Source organism: Oryctolagus cuniculus, chromosome 1 (assembly GCF_051225735.1).
Source record: "Oryctolagus cuniculus isolate XC-2025 breed Fujian yellow rabbit chromosome 1, ASM5122573v1, whole genome shotgun sequence".
Taxonomy (NCBI): Eukaryota; Metazoa; Chordata; class Mammalia; order Lagomorpha; family Leporidae; genus Oryctolagus; species Oryctolagus cuniculus.
Window position 1 is genome coordinate 48,814,319 of NC_142867.1, and position 21,327 is coordinate 48,835,645.

Here is a 21,327-nt window from a genome sequence, read left to right on the forward strand (position 1 = left end):
GCGTGCACAAGTCACCTCACGTGGGGACAAAGCTCTACCTGGCCACACCTGGAGGTGACATGGTGCTCCTGTGGCTGTGCACACTGTGGTGCTCCGGGCAGGTCCGATGTTTTGAGGTCAGAGCGGCAGCCTGGCCTCTGTTTCCCTCCTTTGCTCATGACCTCAGCCCTGAGATGCCGGGGGAGGTCCCCGGGGCCTGCAAGTTCTGGGCCTGGTGCTCTGAGTTTGCCCTTGGATTTTCCAGGTGGATTTTCTGATTGAAAATGACGCAGAGAAGGACTACCTGTACGACGTGCTGCGCATGTACCACCAGTAAGTGTGCTGGCTCCGGCTGCCCGGGCCACTCTGGCTCCTCTGGCTCCAGGAGCCCTGGGATGAGCTGTGCTGAGACAGACGCTCAGGGAAGCAGACGCTCAGTGTCACTGGGACTCAGACGGACATGGCCGTCACCACCTTCGGCCACTATTATTCACACAGATCCTCAGTGCCTGGCTCTGTGCTATGGGCTAGGGGTACATGCAGATGCAAGACAGACCAGTCCGTGCCCTCCGAGTGCTGTCAAGTAGCCAGATAGATTGAATAGGGCGTGATTGTTGGCACAAGGACAGGAAGTGCCAGCTAGCCCCAGACTCTGATCACGCACTTGCTAGTTAATTTACCCAGCATACGTCTATAAGCTCCCGCCACTTGCTGGGCACCAGGCAGAGGCTGGAAACAAATATGATCCATATTTTCTCCTTGAGGAGCTGGTGCAGCGGAGGGAGGTGAACAAACACAAGTAACCCTGCTGTGAGTTACAATGAAAATCATAAACTGTTGAGTTATTATGAAAATCATAAAAGCAGGAGGGTGAAGAAAGATGTTTTCACATCTTTTAAAATAATTCTTTATGGGGTCTGGCACTGTGTGGTATAGCAGGTAAAGCTGCTGCCTGCAATGTTGGCATCCCATATGGATGCCAGTTCAAGTCACAGCTGCTCCACTTCCAATCCAGCTCTCTGCTATGGCCTGGGAGGGCAGTAGAGGATGGCCCAGGTTCTTGGACCCCTGCACCTATGTGGGAGACCTGGAGGAATTTCCTGGCTCCTGGCTTCAGATCAGCTCAGCTCCGGCTGTTGAGGCCATCTTGGGAGTGAACCAGTGGATGGAAGACCTCTCTCTCTTTCTCTCTCTCTTTGCCTCTCTGTAACTCTGACTTTCAAATAAATAAATAAATCTTTAAAAAAAAAAAAAAAAAAAGGAAGGCAGAGTGACAGAGAGATAGAGACAGATTGTCCATCTGCTGGTTCACTCCCCAACCCTGGGGACTCCATGTAGGTCTCCCACATGGGTAGCAGGGCTCGAGTACTAGGCCATCATCCGCTGCGTTCCCCAGGGCATTAACCGGGAGCTGGAGGGAAGCGGAGCAGCCAGTCCTCAAGCCAGTGCTCTGATATGGGACGCTGGCGTTACAAGTAGCAGCTTGGCCCATAATGCCCAACAACTGCAGCCAGAAGAACCAGGAAGGCTCGAGCGAGACTTTGTAGGATATTTTATTTTTTTTTAAGATTTTATTTATTTATTTATTTATTTGAGAGGAAGAGTTACAGACTGAAGAAGAGAGAGAGAGAGAGAGAGAGAGAGAGAGAGAGAGAGAGAGAGAGGTCTTCTATCCACTGGTTCACTTCCTAGTGGCCACAATGCCTGGAGGTGGGCCGATCCGAAGCCAGGAGCCAGGAGCTTCTTCCGGGTCTCCCACGTGGGTGCAGGGGCCCAAGCACATCCTCTACTGCTTTCCCAGACCCTAAGCAGGGAGCTGGATCGGAAGAGGAGCATCCAGTTCTAGAACTGGCATCCATATGGGATGCCGGCACCACAAGTGGCAGCATAGCCTACTACGCCACAGCACCGACCCGGATAAGGTGGCTTTTGACAGGTGGAATTTCAGGGAAGGGCTTTGCAGTTCAGCTCAGCAAAGGCCCAGTGGCGTGGACGTGCAGGGTGAATGGGGCATAAGTGATCTAGGAGGATGGGGCTTGGAGCACATGGAAAGCACAGATATTTCATGGAGACAAGACATAGAGGAGCCTGCCAAAGAGTGGGTTTTGTCCTCTGGGCAGTAGGGAGCTGGGAAGGGCTTTGAGAAGGGGAGTGACTTACACTTGGGAAAGATTAGATAAGAGTGAGCATGTCAGTAGGTGGCTGGAGACATCGGGGGCCTGGGGCAAGGGGCGTGGAGGAGGAGGTGGGTGAGAGGCGTTGTCAGGACAGAATCTATAGAGTTTAGCAGCAGAGCACAAGTGAGGGACAGAGCCATGAGCGAGGTCCTCTATGTCCATAGATGTTTCCTGGCTAGAAAGACCCTGAACTTGAGAACTTGGCAGAGCTGAAAGTGAAATCCTGGCCCCATTGCATCTGCAAAATGGGTTCACAATCCCTAGCTCGCTGGTTTCCTTGTGCTGTTTATGTGAGAGAACAAAGCTCTTCTAAAGTTCCTGGGCCAGAGTTAGGGGCCCTGGGATTTTCAGGAGCGTCCTCCTCCACTCCAGGCCAGGCCAGCCTCCTCCGGGAGTCCCCAGTCCCCAGAGGTCATGGCAGGGGCCAGGTTGCAGGCATCTCCGTGTCTGTCCACAGGGCCATGGATGTGGCCGTGCTGGTGGGAGACCTCAAGCTGGTCATCAACGAGCCCAGCCGCCTGCCACTCTTCGATGCCATCCGGCCCCTGATCCCACTGAAGCACCAAGTGGAGTACGATCAGCTGACCCCCCGGCGCTCCAGGTGCCCAGGGTGCCGCGGGGCGCGAGGTGGGGGTGGGGGTGGGGTGGGAGGAGAGGCCACTTTGGAAGGACAGAGGCTTTCGCAGGTGGGCAGTGGGGGCTGGGCTGTGCCATCACTGGCCTCTCTGCCATGCAGGAAGCTGAAGGAGGTGCGTCTGGACCGTCTGCACCCCGAAGGCCTCGGCCTCAGCGTGCGCGGTGGCCTTGAGTTTGGCTGTGGGCTCTTCATCTCCCACCTCATCAAAGGCGGCCAGGCGGACAGCGTCGGGCTCCAGGTGAGTGAGCAGAACCCGGAGGTGGGGCACTCAGACTTCCTGTCTCCCCTGCACTCATCTGCTAGGCTGTGGCACTCCGTGCCCACCCGTTTTTCTGAGCCTTTGGGAGAGAAGGACGCCCCCTGCTGGCGTTAGCAGATCCATAGAGATGAGGGAGCAGGCAGGTGCTTGTTTTCTTGTCAGGCTGGGAACTGGGCTGTTGCTGGGCTTCCTCTACTTGCCCGACTTCCAGAAGGGGGCATCGTTAAGCCCCAGCACCCGAAGCTTTGGACTTGTTGTCTTGTACAAGCAGGGAAAAAGAAATCAGTAGGGTGCTTAAGAGCCTAGACTCCAGCTGGACCCCCAGCTCCAAACCGTTGTCTTTGCTAATTCCTTCAGCCATGTGACTTTGGCGACATGACTCGACCCTGTGCCTCAGTTTCTGCATCTGTAAAATGGGGCGATGATAATACATGTCCTAGCTAGTGGCTCCTTAGGTTGTATGAAGAATAAATCAGTGTTAGAGAGTGCTTCTAACAGTAGCTGCCACCAAAGTGCTGTGTGCTTGGTAAGTAGGCAGGCAGAGGGAGATTTAATCAATGCAATGATTGTTTGCTAAATACCTTTATAATTATCACAAGTATATGTGCTGTGTGAGACACACCCAGTTCCCACCATATGCACTGGATGGCCCGTGCCCTTCCTACAGAGCTAATGCAGGCTGGGAGGCCCATAAGGGGCACAGCCAGCATTAGAACCTGGCTCTCCTGACGCCAAGTCCAGGGATGTCCCTTGGGCACCAGAAGTGCTTCCCCCCCCCCCGGGCTCCCCACAGCTCAAGGTCTGGGCAGACATGGGCAGGCCTCCCGGTCTCTCTCCTGCCATAGCCCAGAGCTGTGCTTTTGTCTGTCCAGAGAAAGGAGGGCCCCCCCCCCGGCCCTCTCGAAGCTTCCAGCGTGTTTGTTATCCACATCCCGGCCCGGGCTGCCAAGCCAGGGGCTTCAGGGGGCCGAGCGCTAATGGTGCAAGGCACTGTGGAGTGGGGGGCGGGAGCAGGGAACTGACAGGCCTGGCTTTGTTCTGAGTCCCTGTCTCACGGCTCTCGCCGCGGGCGTCTGAAATTTCAGACCCTTCATTATTCCTCTCCTCTGCGGCGCATTTTCCAGCCCAGAAAGGCAGCCGGAGGAAAAACATAATGAGCTCCTCTCTTGGCGTCAGCCGAGGGCCTCTTTTTTTCTGGGGCGAGCTCTCCTCCTAGGACAAGCACTGCCCCACAGTGCCCCGGTGATCGGGGGCATGGCAATGAAACCAAGTCTGCTGGCCGGCCGGGCTGTTTCTCAGGCTTGTGGACCATCTGCCCTCCCGGGGCTCCTCACGCCTTTGTGCCGCTGGCCCTCAAAGGCTCGGATCATGGTATTCCTGCACAAAGGGCCTTTTGCAGGGCCGCACACGAGAGGGAAGCTGATCTTGCAACCTGAGCCGGGCGCTGCATGGGAATTCTGCTGGCCGGGGGTCCTGGGCAGGCTCCCGAGGGGAGCAAGATAGCGAGCTTTGCTCAGGGGAGCTTGGGGGGAAAACATCTACATCCGTTTACCTGTTGGGGTCCTGGGGCGAGCTCATGCCTGTGGGCAGCTGGGAGAAGATTCTGGAAGGCAGGAGAGGGGGCAGCCTGGGCCAATGATCCTGTGCAGATGGAAACTGAGCTGGGTGCCTAGGAGGGGGGTCGCACCCTCCCACGGGCCCTTGTCGTGGGCTCTATCCCTCTGCTCCTGTCCCCCTACTGGGGAGAATTTGGATTTTTAAGAGTACCCTGTCTTCACCTGCATCACCAGCCCTGCACAGGACAGCCTGTGTTCCCCAGCGTGCTGCATAGCCTGCGGCTGGAAGAAGATTCCCTGTGCCTTGGATGTCCCAGCTGTAAATGGACAGAGCAGTCCCTGCCTTCTCCTGAGCCCCAGCGACGCTGACAGGTGGCAGGGATCAGGGAGGGCAGGAGGCAGAGGCCAGGCACCCGAGAGACGTCGCCTGTTGGAATCCTCACTGCGCCGTCTCCTAGCTGGGTGACCTCTAGCAGCTCTGTCATGTCTCTAAGCCTCAGTCTCCTCATCTGACTCACAGAGACACGGCTTGCTGCCTGGCAGGTACGAGGCGCGAAGCCCGCTGTTCTCCTGGTGTTGCAGGTCCTTGGAATCCCAGGGCATCCTCTAGGGAGCCTCTCCCTGTTGTGACCGCCTGAGCCCCTTGCCGCTGCTGTCAGGGTCTGTGTCCAGGCGTGGGAGGGAAGCTTCCCCAGCAGTGGTGAGAAGGTGACCCTGAGGGAGTATTTTAGGGCTGGAAGTTGGCCGAGGGGACCCCTGAGAGGCTGTGTGTCTACCCCACCCCTCCTCACCCAGACCCCACAGAGTCCAGCTTGTGTCCTCCAGGGAATCAGCGCGTGTGACTGGAGTTAAGCCTCCAGCTTAGCCTGCACGGGGCACCCAGGGTCCAGTCCCAGTTTTGCAGCTATGGGCTGTGTGACTTTGGACTTCACAGCACGTCCCTGGGCACAGCTGCAGCCCACAGCTGAGTCACCTTCCTCTGCTGAGTGAGGAGTTTGAGGAGCGATCCCCAGAGCCAGAGAGCCTGGAGAAGTAGCAGCAGTGCCCAGGAGGGGGCAGTCTCACCGCAGGTCTGGGTCCAGGGCTTGCCCGTGAGTCCCATCTTCCACCTCGTGGCCGCCTAAGCTCTGAGCAGAGGGATTTGAGCATGGACCTAACTAATGAAAACATTAGCAACCACTTATTGCACACTTACTATATGCCAGGCGCTGCTGGGACAAGTTCACGTAATTCTCACAGCAGCCGCAGCACTGCCCACTTTCCAGATGAGGGAAACTGAGGAACAGAGAGATCAAGAGACGTGCGCAAGGTCATGGAGCTAATGAGAATAAATGGGAGGATTCGAGCCCAGGACATCAGATGCCAAAGCCCTGAGCTCATTGGCTGTTCTTTGCTTGCTCCCAGAATAGGAGTTCAGAGGTCAGGGCCATGGCAGAAGCAAAGATGCTCATCAAGTTTCCATAGAATGGGAAAAAGAGATGGTGTGTGCATGTGCGAGCTTGGGTCAGGAGTCACGAAGTAGGGCGGGTGTTTGGTGCAGTGGTTAAGACACTGCTTGGGACACCTGCATCCCGTATCCGAGTGCCTGGTTCGAGTCCCAGTTCAGCCCGATTCCAGCTTCACCCTAGGAGGCAAAAGGTGATGGTCCAAGTGCTTGGGTCTCTGCCACCCAAGTAGCATACCTGAATTGAGTCCCCAATTCCTGACTTCGGCCACTGAGGGCATTTGGGGAGTAAACCAATGGATGGGAGGTCTCTTTCTTTCTCTCTCTCTCTCCTCTCTGCATTTCAAATATATAAAAATAAGGATTTTTTTTTTTAACAAAAAGGAGTCACAGAAGGTCCCACCTTCTCAGTTACAATGTCACAGTGATCGACAGAGAGGGTGGAGCCAGCTCCAGCTTCTCTGGGGCTGGGTAGGGCAAAGGCCGGGCGGAAGCTGCCGAAAGCTGGGAGAAGCGCTGCCCTGTGGCTGATCACAGAACCTGCTGGTCTCCAGTGCAGTGGACAGGGCACAGAGCGAGGGTGCGGTCCTGGGTTCCACTCTTGGCACTGCTACCCCCCCACTGTGCCCCCACACCCCATCGTGGTTCCCCCATCTGTGAAGTGGGGTGCAGAGCCTGCCTGCCAGTGCCCCCCGCCCTGGGCTTCTCGGGCCCACAGACGGTGGGTTGGCTGTGACGAGGTCCTGGGCACAGGTCAAGGGTCATTCTGGGCGTGGCCCGGCCGTGGTTCCCTGGGTGAGAGAGCAGGCCCTCCACCTGATGCTTGTCCCTTCTCTGTGGCCAAGGTCGGGGACGAGATCGTCCGCATCAATGGCTACTCCATCTCCTCCTGCACGCACGAGGAGGTCATCAACCTCATCCGGACCAAGAAGACCGTGTCCATCAAAGTGAGGCGTGAGTGAGGCCCGTGGGGTAGGGCTCGCTGCCGTGGGCTGGGGTAGGCAGTGGGGGCACGTGAGGAGCCCGGGGGAGGGAGGGAGCACAGGGAAGCCGCCCTAACTCCATGCCTTCCTCCCGCAGACATCGGCCTGATCCCAGTGAAGAGGTGAGCGGGACCCTTCTGCCAGCAGCCTCTTCCCTCTGTGCCGGTGGCCCTGGGTCAGCCCTGCGCCTGAGCCCCCCTCCACTCCCACCCCAGCCAGGGCTGCTCCAGGGCCAGTGGAGGCTGGGCCTCCAGTCGTGGCAGCCACGGACATGAGGCCCCTCAATCAACTCCCCTGACAACCCACTTCTGTTTCCCCTCCCGTCAGCTCTCCAGATGAGCCCCTCAAATGGCAGTACGTGGACCAGTTTGTGTCGGAATCTGGGGTAAGGGCCAGGACCCCTATGATGGGGCTTCTAGGCATGGTGGCCAGTCCTGAAGGGAGGCTGGGCCCTCAAGGGCTTCACACTGGGCCCCAGAATGCCCAGAAGGCCCCTGGGGGGGACAATGGGCACTCAGTCAGGTCCAGCTGGCATAGGCACACATCTGGCCAACGTGAAGAAGGATCCAGCCTCCAGCCACCTGCAGGCAGTGGACAGTCGGTGACCCTGCTTCTGTGCCTCCTGCAGGGCAGCCGGGGCAGCGTGGGCTCCCTCGGGAGTCGGGAGCAGAAGGAGAAGAAGGTCTTCATCAGCCTGGTGGGCTCCCGGGGCCTCGGCTGCAGGTGGGTGGCAGGCATGCCGTGACCCCGACACCTGTCTCCCTCCTCACCGCACTTGTCCACTGGGGATGCGGCTTCACCACTGCTGATGATGCTCTTGGTGTCTGATTTCCCTGTAGGGAGGGGCCAGAGGGGCGGCTCCAACTGGGACCACTTTACAGATGTGGACACTGGGGCCCAGAAGCAGCATCATGTTCCTTGGGTGGGCTCTTGAGTGGCTGTAAAAGGCACCTGCATGGCTGGTCACCTCTGTCACTGTTCCCTGTCACTGACTACCTTGTGGGCCGCCCAAAGAGGCAGCCAGGGGACTGGAAGCATTGGGACACATGGGCACTCAGATCTCGGTGCCACCCTCCTCTGCCACGTATGAGCCCCAGGGTCTTGGACCAGAACATAAAGTGCTGAGCGTGGAGAAAGCAGGGGCTACCTATGAGCTAGTATGGTGTAAGCTCTTATTATTTTGTCTCGGTCACTTTTTTTTTTTAATGCTTTGGTGCTTTTAAAATTTATTTAAAAATAAGGTTTTTCCTTTCTAAGAGACAACAGCCAAGTGCAGAAGCCAACCCTATAAACAAATAGGCACAGTATAGGGTGACAAGGGCTCTAAGGAAGCAACCACGGGTCAGGGATGCGAGATAGGTTTCCCATCTATGCCATCTCTAATCAGTTAGTCGTGGCTGCCTGGGGTACTGTTTTGACCAGTATTCTAAGGCTGTATCCGGGCTTGGTGGGAGAGTGCTGTGATCGGTTAGTGATGTCTGCCTTAGGTCTAGAAGGCGAGAACAGTGCAAGTGCTGCCGCTCCCTGCCTTGCTGAGAAGGAAGCAACTGGCCTAGCTCAGGTAGAATAAGGGATCTGGTGAAAAGCGTATAGAGGAGACAGCACCTGCGTCTTAAGGAATGCACAGGAAGTGCTACAAACAGAGAAATGGCGTTTTTGGTCCATGGAGTGAGGGATTGGGCAGGGGATTTCCAGGTGGTTTTCTGTGGCTGTGGAGCAGTGGAAATGAGGCTGGACAGGGAGACAATGGCTACAGAGGGAGACAGTGGAGGGCTCACAGGCAATCCTGCACCCTGGACATGGGGACACAGGCAGGGCACCAAGGACAGGCCAGGGCTGCACAAGCAAAGCCACACCAGCATTTCCCATCCCCCACAGCATTTCCAGTGGCCCCATCCAGAAACCCGGCATCTTCATCAGCCACGTGAAGCCCGGCTCACTGTCTGCCGAGGTGGGGCTGGAGGTGAGTGACCCCGTTGGGGTGGATCCCACAGCGTTGGAGGCACAGCCCTCTCTCCACAGTCACTGGCTGCAGATTCTTACCCACCCCACAGGGAGGGCATCACAGGGTGGGGGGTGCAGTGATGTCTGACTTTCCCTACGGTCCAGTTCTGCAAGTTGTTGAAAGCCTGTTGGTGCTGAGCTCGAACTCGGGCCTGTACTGGAAGAACTCAGAGTTGACATGCCCTTCACACTTTACAAGAACTCTCAGGCTTAAAGACTATGACGACCGAGCCGGCGCCGTGGCTCAATAGGCTAATCCTCCACCTTGCGGCGCCGGCACACCGGGTTCTAGTCCCGGTTGGGGCGCCGGATTCTGTCCCGGTTGCCCCTCTTCCAGGCCAGCTCTCTGCTATGGCCAGGGAGTGCAGTGGAGGATGGCCCAGGTGCTTGGGCCCTGCACCCCATGGGAGACCAGGAAAAGCACCTGGCTCCTGGCTCCTGCCAGGATCAGCGCGGTGCGCCGGCTGCAGCGGCGGCCATTGGAGGGTGAACCAACGGCAAAGGAAGACCTTTCTCTCTCTGTCTCTCTCTCTCACTGCCCACTCTGCCTGTCAAAAAAAAAAAAAAAAAAAAAAGACTATGACGACCCCCATTTTACAGATGAGGAAACTGAGACCCCGAGGAAGTGGGGTTTTTCTAAGGCCATGTGTCTGGTGTGGCAGAGCTGGGATTCAAAGCTAGGTTGTCTGACGCCAGCACTGGAGCTCTTAACCTCTTCTTTTGGACATGCTGCTTCCTGTCTCTGCTTTAGTTGCCTGGCCTGTAAAATGGGGAGAATTGCTGCTTTCTCCCTAGGGTAGTTGTGGGGGTTAAATTCATTTGCTCCTATGCCAGAGCCATGCCAGGCACGAGAGCAGCGCTCAGTGTCAGTCTCTGTGACCATCATTACGATGATGACTCAGCATAGCCTCTGCCTTAGAGAAGCCCAAAGGCTCCTGTGTCTACAGACTGAGGTTTTTTATTTAAAGCAAGTGTCATCAATTTATCCAAAGAAATGAAGCTCTCATGGGGTAATGTTTGGTAGCTGGTAAGATAATATGAAGTGGAGGGGTGCCAGGGTGAGCTTGGGGCCTTCCCAGGGTCCCATCAGAGCATGACAACTGCTCTGCTCATCGGGAGGGGTCACTTGGCAGCCCTGGCGCCCTGGGGGAGCTGTCCCACAGAGCAGGGAGCGTGCAGCTCACTAACCCTTCTGTTTCTCCACCAGACTGGAGACCAGATCGTTGAGGTCAATGGCATCGACTTCTCCAACCTGGACCACAAGGAGGTGAGGTGGGGGGACAGGGGGGCTCCCCCTCCTTGTCTGAGCACCGCGGGCATGGTGTGCACTTTGCCTGGCCTGCTTGGGCTGTCAGGCCTCAGCCGCTGCCCTCCTGTCCCCACAGGCCGTGAACGTGCTGAAGAGCAGCCGCAGCCTGACCCTGTCCATCGTGGCTGGAGCTGTAAGTTCAACGCCCTGACCTCCAGGCCCAGCCCCTCAGACCCCTGAGCGCTGCCACCCACTGCCAGGAAAGGCCAGGGGGTCTCCTTCCCAACAGAGCGGAGTGAGAGGACTCCAGCCTAGGCAGGAGAAGCCTGGGTGACCCCCACAGTACCCGCGCCTGCGAAGACACCACAGCCGGGCTCCCAGGCAGGGGGCCTGACCAGGGCCTTTGTTCTCCCCTCGAGGGCCGGGAGCTATTCCTGACGGACCGGGAGCGGCTGGCGGAGGCACGGCAGCGGGAGCTGCAGCGCCAGGAGCTCCTGATGCAGAAGCGGCTGGCCGTGGAGTCCAACAAGATCCTGCAGGAGCAGCAGGAGATGGAGCGACAGTGAGTGGGGCCCCGCCCCCTGCCCTGGAGGCCCCGCCCTCTGCAAAGGCCCCACCCACCCCGTGCCCTGGGGTGGGCTTCATCCCCTGGGCGCTGTGTTGAAGTCTTGTTTCCCTTGCTTGATTTAATGCCCACAGTAGCCCTGGGACAGAGGTGGTGTTGACCCCATTCTGGAGGTGACGAGGCTGAGACCCAGAGAGGGAGAGCCCAGATGTCCAGAGTCTCCCATGGCCAAGCTGGGATTCACACCCAGGCAGTCTGGCTACAGAAGCCCACCCCACCCCCAGGGTGGTTAAATGATGGACCGGGAGAATTGATGGGGCAAACAATTCATAAATCAAAAAATCCAAATCCAGATGCATTCTAGGCACTTAGCAAGAGTCTGAGAAAGATCTCCCTGTGTTCCCTATCACTGAGCTAGCCTGTACAGTGACCCCTGCTTGGCAGCTCCTGCTTTGCCCCTGAGGTCTCGGGGCTGAGAGGACCCTCAGTCAGTCCACACCCTGCTTCTTGTCAGCCACTTTATCTAAGAGTTTGGAGGTGGAGTGTGACCTTGGGTGCACCTGCCTCCCTCCACACAGAATCTGTGCTCAGCCATTCCAGACAAAACCACAGAGGAACACAGGGCCCAGACTTTGTTGGGTAGCTTCCCCAGCCCCCGAAAAAAAACCCAAAACATTGAAAAGTTCTTGAACCAGGAGTTCACCACAAGGAAGAGGTAACTCCTCTTGCATAGACTCAAATAGACCAACCTGCATTTGTGCTTCAGAAGGAGAAAGGAAATTGCCCAGAAGGCAGCCGAGGAGAACGAGCGGTACCGGAAGGAGATGGAACAGTGAGTGGCACGGACCCGCACGTGTGTGTCTGTGTGGACGGGAGCATGCTTGCAGCAGCAGGAGCTCAGGAGCCGAGGCCACCTCTAGACCCAGTTTACCTGGGCCTCTGGTTCCCTGGTGGATCTTCCTTGATCTGCAGCTAATGCACAAGCCTGATAAAGCCCATCATTTAGGGTACCTAGAACACGGTCTCGTAAAATTGTCAGTTAAACTCCACATCTAGAGCCAGGAGGCCTCTCCCAGGCTGGCTGGGTGCCCTGATGGGCAGGAGGTGGGCTTGAGGTTGTCCTGACTCCAACCATAGGCGTGGGGGGTCTCATTTCAGGATTGTGGAGGAGGAAGAGAAGTTTAAGAAGCAGTGGGAGGAAGACTGGGGCTCAAAGGAGCAGCTGCTCCTGCCCAAGACCATCAGCACTGAGGCGCACCCAGTGTCCCTGCGCAAGCCCAAGTGTACGTATTGTGCATGGGGGAGGGATAGAGGGCAACGCGGCTGGGGTTTCGTTCCCCGCTCCTTCCCAGATGACTAGCTCATGGCTCTCTGAGCTGCATTTCCGCCGTGGGGGGACAGCGACGTGTCTGGGGCCATCTGCGGGGACATTGGGGTGGGAGGAAACTGGCGGCTCCTGGACGTTCCCCGTAATGCACACTCAGGCAGACTGTGGGGCTGCTGAGGAGGGCGGAGAGCTGTGGCCAAGGCAGAACCGGCTCGTGGGATTGCCGTCTTAGTTTGTTGGGTGGAGCATGCCCTCTTCCCACCCGGTTCTCAGCTGAAGCTGGGATGGAGCCAGCAGCAAGGAAGAGAGGAAGGTGCTTTGGTGGTCCAGCATTGGTGTGGGGGGAGCTTGCTGGGGCTCCCCATCTCCTGCATCTGTGCACAGGGTCTGCTGCCAGACCATGCCAGGGACGGAGGTAGGGAGAGGATGGTGAGACCCAGCTCCTGATGCCTGCAGCGTCTCCACTTTTCACCTGCCCTACAGCTCACCTCCAGTTTCAGGCCAGGTGGCCAACAACGGCTCCTCTCAACCCCACCTTCCCGATGTCTCTCTTCCGATGTCTCTTCAAGAGACAGCGCACACTGCCGGGACATACCAGGGTCTCAGTGGCAGTGTCTCTTTGGTGGACTGGTGGTAGGAGCAGGGAACAAGGCTGCTTGGGAGCCACAGAGGTCACAAGCAGGGGGTTCCTGGTTGATTCTTTGTGCTGCCTGTATGGTGGCCTTCATTTGTGGCTGACATGGGCCAGGTTCTCTTTCAGCTGCGTGCTCGGCTGACCTGAGAGCCTGGCTCAATCTGGACCCAAGGACCATGGGCGCAGGCATTGGAGATGCTGCGACAGGGTCTCTCCAGCTTGGTCCCTAACTCTGGACATACCCGAGCCCTAGAGCTGTCACTTTGCCCACACGAGCTACTTGGACCCAGGAAGTGGTGCAGGAATCTGGATGGGGCTCAGGACGAAAGCTTCCAGCACATTCTTTCCTGGTAGCAGGGCCACGGGGTCATCTCAGGGTCCTCTGGGGAGGACAAAGCACAGTGTCATCACCCTCACCCTGGCACTCAGGATTGGATGAGGGTGTGGCCAGGGCTAAAGTCCCAGTGAACAATCCGTGTTTCAGATGGGCAGCTAATCTGTTCTTATGGGTGAAATAGGAGCTTCAGAGGGAGAGGAATCGATTTTAATTGCTTCTCATGAAAGTAATCCTGGTCAATTTAGTACCTTCCCAGAGACTGGGTCTCAGCTTCACAGCAAACACTCCCTCTTAGGAACTACAGAAAATAAAAACCCTTTCATTAGCTAACTATTTATTTAATGCTTTATAACCAAATCCAATTTCTTGAATAAAAGGAGCAAGGATTGTGCCTTTGCTCAAGATAAAGGTGTTTTAAGGCAGAGCCACAAAGCCCAGGATTAATGATCACAGTGTGCTGGCCAAGCTGGGGTGCCTGCTGCCACCATCCATCTCCGTACACACCTCCGATGCCAGCTCCGCTCCTGCCGCTCCCGCCACTCCCGTTCCCAGGAGACTGGAATGGCCTCAGCTGCCTTGGGCCAGCACGACCATGCCCAGCAAGCCCCCCCCCCCCCCACTCCCATCACCCTTGGGCTCTGGGACCTGCTTAGTCAACAGGTTACACCTGACTCAGGTTTTAGTGCCTGTGAGGGGTGGACCCAGCCTTTGTTCACAGAGTGTGGGGCATCTCTCAACCTGGCCAATGAAGCCACTCGCCCACTGCTGGGGTCAGAGTACTGCTCTCCCACTTCTCCAGGAAGCTCTTACCATTGCTTCCCCATGGTCCAGCTATCAGAAGCCCAGTGTTCTACAAACCCTCAAAGCCAGGACACAGTGTCACAGGGACGCCCCCCTCTCTGCGCCCTGAACACTTTTCCTTAGCTAAAGCAGGGGGGCAGCGAGTAGGGAATCTTTATTAAGGACCCAGAGAGAAAGAGGTTTAAACAAGAGCTCACACGCCTTCTGTCCTCATCAAGGACCCTAGCAACAGTCCCCCCGACAAGCGCTACTGCAATAGACCGCATGATCTGGAAGGCGAGTTTCTTTCCCACCAAACTCTTTTAAGTAATCATCCGCGTCCCCAGAGTTTCATTAAGCAGTCCTTGTTAGCAGGGAGCATCTGGGTTCCACAGTTGAGTAAATGGGATTCAAGCCCAAAGCAAAGGAGTTTAATATCCAGGCTTCTCCTAAGCCAAGTTCCTTCAAGCTTGTAAAATATGAAAAGGCAGCTCAGAAGCAGACTCATGCATTGCCTTCCAGGGTCCCAGGGAGACCCAACTAGAAACAACTGCAACTCCCGTCATCCTAGCCTCGTGCACCCCACCCCCTGAGGACCCCAGCCTTCATGCCCCCCTGCACACACTGCCTACAGGTCCAAGGCAAAGGCAGTAAAGCTTGGCCCAGGCACTGCACACAGAAGCATGAGGACAGGACTTCCCGTTCTGCCGTCGCAAGCCCTCACCCTCCTAGGTGTGTCATCCTCAGATAGTCCCACCCTCCTCCCAACACCCTGCAAACTGCTTCTCTTGCTGCTGTTGGATCAGAGGCCTCTCTTGTTGGCCCATTTTGCAGGTAGACAAACTAAAGCTCCAAAGGTTGGCAGCACTTGCGTGTACCAGCCCAGAGCAAGAAACCTTTGTTCTGGCTCCTAGGCCCTGCCCCACACCTCCCAGCTCCCCTAGAGGAAGCTGGTCACAGGTACCCAGGCTCCAGGAAAGCCCCTCCAGCCGCTTGGTCTGTTGAGACTGTTGGTTCACCGGCTTCCCCTTCTCTCCCCTGGGTAGACGATCAGGGAGTGGAGCCCCAGCTCAAGCCTGCAGATGACCTGGATGGAGGCACAGAGAAGCAGGGAGAGCAGGTGCGCGCCCCCGCTTCGCCCCCTGGCCTGGCTGCCCTGCTTGCCTTGCTTGCCCTGCTGGCCTCATCCCGAAGCAGCACAGATACCCAGCTGGCGGGCACGCGGTGGGGACCACTGGGGTCTGTAAAGCTCCTCCAAGCCCCGCATGGCCCAAGCACTGCACACATAAACTTGAGGACAGAACTCACGCCAGGGTGGAAAATCAGCAAGGGCACATCAATGCAATGGACCCTCTGGGCCAAAAATGCACTGCCTGAGCCCGAGCACTTGCCCCCAGGACTCCCTAGACCCCACCCAGATCTGGCAACTAAGGAGCCCAGTGTGCAGGAGGGAGCTGTCACCATCTTGTTCTGAAATGCTGAGGGATCAGAGTGGGCCATTATTTGAGCCGTTGCTCCTGGTTCCAGGGAGCTTCAAGCTTGAGGGGCCTGGATGCAGGTACAAGGGGGACGCTTGGACATCTGCTGCCCACAGCTGCCGGGGCCGTCTACCTCAGAGCTGGCCCAGCCACTACCTTCCCCTTCAATGTTGAGGCCGGAGGATGTGCCCAACACTGCGAGATAAGGCAATTTTGTTTTGTGCGACAAGGATCCAGGCAGAGCCCCCAGGCTGTCTCTGTCACAAGCATTTCTCAGATGGGGTTTAGGGGAGGGCTTTGTGCTTGGAGGCGGGGTCTCTGATTTGGAATAGCTCATCCTTCAAGAAGCAGCTTTCTCTTTGATTTTCTGCCACTGACTTCTGAAGCCAGTGTCCTAGGAGGCATCTGAGAGGTTCCCAGGTCCTGGGAACCTGGGCTTGTCCCTGGTGCTCCCCGGCTGGCTCTGTAACCCAGGTGAGGCCAGGAGAGTGGGGAGAGGCTGAGGGAGCTGCTTCGCGGTGGGTTCTGGCAGCTGAACTTCGCTCACAAAGCCACGTGTTCCTGTGAACACGACTTGCAGGTGCTGCCCACGGATGCCGTGGCCAGCTGAACCGTGCCTCGTGACTCTGTTCTCTGTTCTTGCAGCCTTTGGGTGGTTTTATCGTTACGATGGCAAATTCCCAACCATCCGGAAGGTAGGACAGCACTGGGCGCTGTGCTCGTTTGTTGCTGAGTTTGCTGTGGGTTTTAGCCTTTTCCAAGCAGTTCTCTGCCTGAACAGTGTGGCCTGGCCTGTTCCTTCAGAGGGCTGATCCCACCTGTGCCTCTGCATCAGGCTGCCATCAGATGCCAGGGCCCCACCGCAGAGGCCTCATGGGCAGAGGGAATTCAGGGGCTGAGACCTGCCTGAGGGCCATCAGGCACCCGCCTGGGTCTGTGCCGGCCCTGATGGGCACAGGAAGCTTCTGCTTGGTTTCTCTGTCAGAGTAAAACCAGAGGCCGTGACCACAAGGAGGGGGTCAGACAGGGTGAGGCAGCGGGGCGGGCGCACACAGTGAGGGTCTCCAGACCATGTTGATCCAGACATGGGGGTTTGCTGCCACAGGTGGAGCAGCCCTGGCCGATCGCAGCTCTCCCCTGGAAACATCTCTGTACGTGCCCAGATGTTCAGGGGCTTCAATTTTCTCTCTAAATCTTATTACCATATCTCCAGACGCCATAAAACTCCCTTGTCCCCAGTCTCTCTAAATCACATTGGCATTTGATTAGGGAAGCGGCACTGTTAGTATCTGCAGATTGGACGTTCGAGATGGTTGGTATTTGGAAACCAGGCATCAGCATCAATCAGGGTGAGCTGATCGGATGTTATCACTCGGCTGGCTTTTTCTCGCAAGATGTCAGTCCCCAGAAGCCAAAGTGCCGGCCACCGGGTGGTCTTGACCGGGTGTGACTTCTCCCTGCCCGAAAACCAGTAATGTGTGACCTGGCAGGAGTGTCTGCGCCCTGCAACCAACATGGTGCCACTAAAGAGACAAAGACGATCTCTGACAGAGGTGAACACCCTTGCCTGGGGAGTGCGGGTCGGGATTCAGCTGGCATCGAGTGGATGCAGCCAGGGCCACGCAATGCACTTGGTGTCATTCGACTGGCCTTTCCCTGTTGTGTGCTGACTCTGCTGCAGGTGTCTCACTGGGTTAGACTTACAACCCTTCACTGTCCCCTGTCTCTGCTAGAAGTCAACGAGAGAAGACAAAGGACACACGCACACACACACACACACACACACACATTCACACACACAGGATCTTACCAGAAAAAAAAAAGGCAAAAGGAAATGAAGGTCACATACTTTCCAGGCACTAATAACTATGTAAATGTCAGAGAACTAGAATCTCCTACACACACACACACACACACACACACACACACCAGCCCGTCAGAAATCACGGCATGGGAAAGCTGCCCTGGTTAAGGAGGTAGGGCTGCTTTCCCTCTGTTCATTGGCTCAGTCGTCTCAGAAAGAGCTGAAGTTTGGGCTTTCGTTTTCATTTGCAGAGAGTGAAAGATTGCTTCTAGACAGGAGCAAGAGCACACCCGCCCCATCTGCCTCCCCTCTCAGTCTGCACCGGAAGGAGTATCTGCCGTGAATTTAACTGTCCACTGAAAGGACACAGGGTTACGTCCCTTAACCTGGCCCCCAAAATCCATCATCAGTTTTCCTAGAGCCACGGAAGATGCTTTGTCTCCCAGCACCTGCCACGCCGAGTCCCCACATAATACAGGCAGGCATCCATGGCCATGGCTCTCAACGCACAGAATTCTGATTTGCAGAGACCAGGAAGCAACAGCTTCTACTCCTACCCTAGCAGGAAGTCCCTCTGGGCTCAAGGCCTCCAGCCCCACAATGTCTACACCAGGGCCTAAAGACCTTCCGCCAGCCCTGATTGAGAAAATCCTGCAGCCCCCTGGCAGGGTCTGCAGAGTCACCCACAGCTTAGTGGCCTGTGGCGGGGGCTGCAGTGGAGCCATGTGCAGCTTGCCCCCTGCATCTGTAGACAGATGCAGCTTTCTTGGGGATGGGACAGAAGCTGCTGTCAGCCTGTCCCACCCAGAAGCCCTGGGTCTAAAATCTTGGCACTGGTGTCTTTTTTAAACCAATGGAACACCCGTTCCTATCAGGGTGGTCCCCGGGGGAGGCCACGCCCTCATTTTAGCAGTTGGAGGCTGCTCTCAGGGCATCGCTGTCGGAATCTTGAACATGATGGCCGGGTTCACCTATCAGCTGGGTGGAGAGTCTAGTGAGCAGGGGAGGCAGGGAACCAACCAGGACTCCAAAGCAATGAGAACCACTTTTCCAAGAGGGTCACAGGCTCACAGGCCCCAGTGGGGAGCACAGCATGCAGGCCACACACACAGGTGGTGGGATTGTCTTTAGTAGCAGAGATAGGAAGCACTTGTCAGAGGTCCCTGGTGACTCAGCATCCCTGCCAGCTGGTGGGAGGAAGTTGTGTCTGTGGTCTGGAAACTCAGTTCCTCACTGGTGGCCCTGATGCTGAGATGGGTCAGGAATCTGATAGCAGGCTTCCGCAGGCTGGGTAGAAGGGCCCAGCTGCCCAGGGCGTTGCCAGCCATGTCCTGTGTGCTCGCTTTGTCCCCCTTGCCCCCAGCCCCTCCAGGCGCCATAGAAAAATGGTAAGACCTGGCTGATTTGGGGTTCAGATCCTGACACTGTCACTTACTAGATTCTGGTATCAGGCGGGGGACCTCGCCTTTCCGGGCTTGGGCTCTCCCATGAAGAGTGGGCATGCTCCTTGCACAGGGGTTATGGGAGTGCCTCCTTGGCATGTGGGCAGCCATGGGTTTCTTCTCTTCCATCCTCACTCTGTGGGGGAAGCAGCCAGGATGCTGGCTCTACGGGGAGCTTCCTCCCCAGGTCCTCGCAACCCCTGTTGAAACAGCCTGTGTGAAACAGGCCGTCCTCCCCACCAGCCAGTCCTGTCCTGCAGTTCCTAGCTAATCCTCCATTGAGGGGCCCGGTTCAGAGGGAGCCGTGGGTTTGGAGTAGCAGAATGCAGAGTCTGGAGCTTAAGCAACAGGGGGAAATCTGATGTTCCTGGCTCTGGGTCCCCAGGTCTGAGCTGGTTCCCATCTCCTCTAGCTCAGGATAGAGGGTCCCTGCAGGTGAGAATTGCCAGCCTCCCCGTAGTTCCTATGGAGCCCCCACAGCATACAGCTGTGGTCCCTAAAGATGAGCCACCCTTCTCCCCAGATGTGGAGAAAGCCTATACTCAGGCACTAGGAAATGAATGCAATGCCTTTTATTTATGCAAACTTCCACACTTACAAAGCTCTCCCATAGATGTTGTTTCATTGGCACTAAATACAAGCCTGTGGGGCAGGTGTTTCACCCGCTTTGAAAATGAGGCAAATAAGGCCAAAAGAGGTTAAAGAACTCAGCCAAGGTCACATAGCTTATTAGTAAACCAGTTAGCCAGTTCGGGCTGGCCAAAAGTGTATGTCCCCCACTCCGCAGTGGGTAGCAGGGACCTGAAGCTGAGGTCTGGTGGGACACAGCCAGGCGTGGTGAGGTTGTTGCCTGGTGGTGTTGCCTGGTGTTGTCTGTGGACTGGATGCCCCGTGTGCTGTGCTGTGCTAGTGTCGACACCACGTGGTGCCCCTTGTCATACAAACACCACTATGTCTGCTCAGAAAGGAAAAGATAAGAAGAAAACCCAGGAGGACAGCCTGCAGGAACTGAAAAAGAATAAGAAGGAGCTGGAGTTTGAGCAAAAGCTTTACAAAGAGAAAGAGGAAATGCTGGAAAAGGAAAAGCAACTAAAGATCAACCGGCTGGCCCAGGAGGTACGAGGACCAGCTGCGGCCGGGCCAGCAACCCAGGACACACTGTGCTCCCCAGGGCCAGGTGGAGTCGTTCTCCCCAAATGGAGTCCAAGGGTGGCATGAGCCCTACTGCTCTCCCAAAGAGAGATCACCCCACCGGCTCGGGGTCTTATGGGATTGGCCCCGGCTCACGTGCATGTTTGGGATTGAGACTAACCCCCATGTGCAGGGCATGAGTCTGAGGCTAGCCTACACTAGAGTGTAGGTCTCACGTTAGTCCTTGATACAGCTAGCTAGAGGTTTGAATCTTCCCCTTCCCTCACCCTATTAGAATATAAGTCTAAGGCTAGGCCTCTCCACTGTAGCTGTGTCTTTGAGGCTGCACACACAGAGTTTAAAGCTAACCCTTCTGCCTAGCTTGTCAATCTGAAGTTAGCCTTCTACTCACCTGAGTCTCCCCAGCCTGGCCTGGCTTTGAGAGTACAGGTTTGAGGCTAACCCCTTTCTGCAGGTCATGGGTCTGAAGCTAGCCCCAGTTGGACACAAGATTTGTCTGTGGACAGACCTCTTTAATTTAGGAATGAATCTCAGGCTGTCCCTCTAAGATTTGCCCAGGGCAGCCTTCCAGCCTGAGAAATCCCCATTTCCGAGGTGAGATGGGTGCCATGACTCCCCCACTGCAGGCGATGGGATGGTTCCTGCTTCTCTCTAATGCTCCATGAATCAGAATGCCAAGTTGATTAGATTATAAAACCGCAGAAGCCCTGGAAAATGTGAAGTGCATTAGATCCGGCATTAGGAACAAATTAGATACAAAATTAAAAACAAATTGAACTGTGCTTCTGAGAAGGCAGCCTGGAGGTAAAAAACCATGTGCAGCTGAACCCTTGGAATGTGCTGGGAGCCTACCAAAGAAGGGCTGTTACTGGAAAGCCCGAAGAGTCTCCGTATTTGTGGGGATCCTGGGATTCCATGCGATACATAGCCCTTTCTTGGCTAAGTCACCTGCTCCCCGCCATCCCCACCACTTTGCCTCCTCAGAGGCAGGTAGAGCAGCTGACACCCCCAGATGTGCTCTGGGGTCTCAGACAAATGCTGCCCGCTCTGCTGGCCACGTGTGAGTCACGTGAGCCCCTTGTCCTCTCCTGTGTGCGCCTGTCCTGGGCCCAGGTGTCGGAGACAGAGCGGGAAGACCTGGAGGAATCGGAAAAGATTCAGTATTGGGTGGAGAGGCTCTGTCAGACGCGGCTCAAGCAGATCTCCTCTGCTGAGAATGAGCTTTCCGAGGTAATGGCGCCCTTCTTTCCACGTGGACCCTCCTGGGGATGGCGGGAGGCGTGATGGCCACGGGCAAACCCCGCCAGACACACAGGTGCCACTCCGCTGTCCGGGGGAGGGAGAGGAGTCTGTATTTCTGGGCGTAGCTCCAGAGTGACTATTTGGTCCCAGCTTGCTTCAGCTAGGCCTGAGCTCCTGGTGGGATGAGCAGGAACGCCCTTTCCATCTCACCTGTGTCCCAGGGTAGGGGTCGAAGTGCAGGATTAGCTCACCACCCACAGACAGCAAAGTGTGGGCCT

General features: G+C 56.4%; 1 protein-coding gene across 8 annotated transcripts in view; it reads left to right on the top strand.

Annotated features, from left to right (window-relative positions):
- The window catches only part of USH1C (USH1 protein network component harmonin), a 46,960-nt gene that overhangs the window by 10,149 nt on the left and 15,484 nt on the right, over positions 1–21,327 (top strand). The window contains exons 2-17 of one of the 8 annotated variants that reach the window (XM_008275113.5): positions 245–312; positions 2,614–2,757; positions 2,893–3,031; positions 6,898–7,006; positions 7,133–7,157; positions 7,363–7,420; positions 7,664–7,758; positions 8,914–8,998; positions 10,247–10,306; positions 10,425–10,481; positions 10,708–10,850; positions 11,620–11,685; positions 12,012–12,136; positions 16,055–16,104; positions 19,619–19,771; positions 20,921–21,037. In XM_008275113.5, the coding sequence (XP_008273335.4) occupies positions 245–312; positions 2,614–2,757; positions 2,893–3,031; positions 6,898–7,006; positions 7,133–7,157; positions 7,363–7,420; positions 7,664–7,758; positions 8,914–8,998; positions 10,247–10,306; positions 10,425–10,481; positions 10,708–10,850; positions 11,620–11,685; positions 12,012–12,136; positions 16,055–16,104; positions 19,619–19,771; positions 20,921–21,037 (1,494 nt within the window). The other 7 variants (XM_008275111.5, XM_089310908.1, XM_089310918.1 and 4 more) reach the window with 7 other exon arrangements.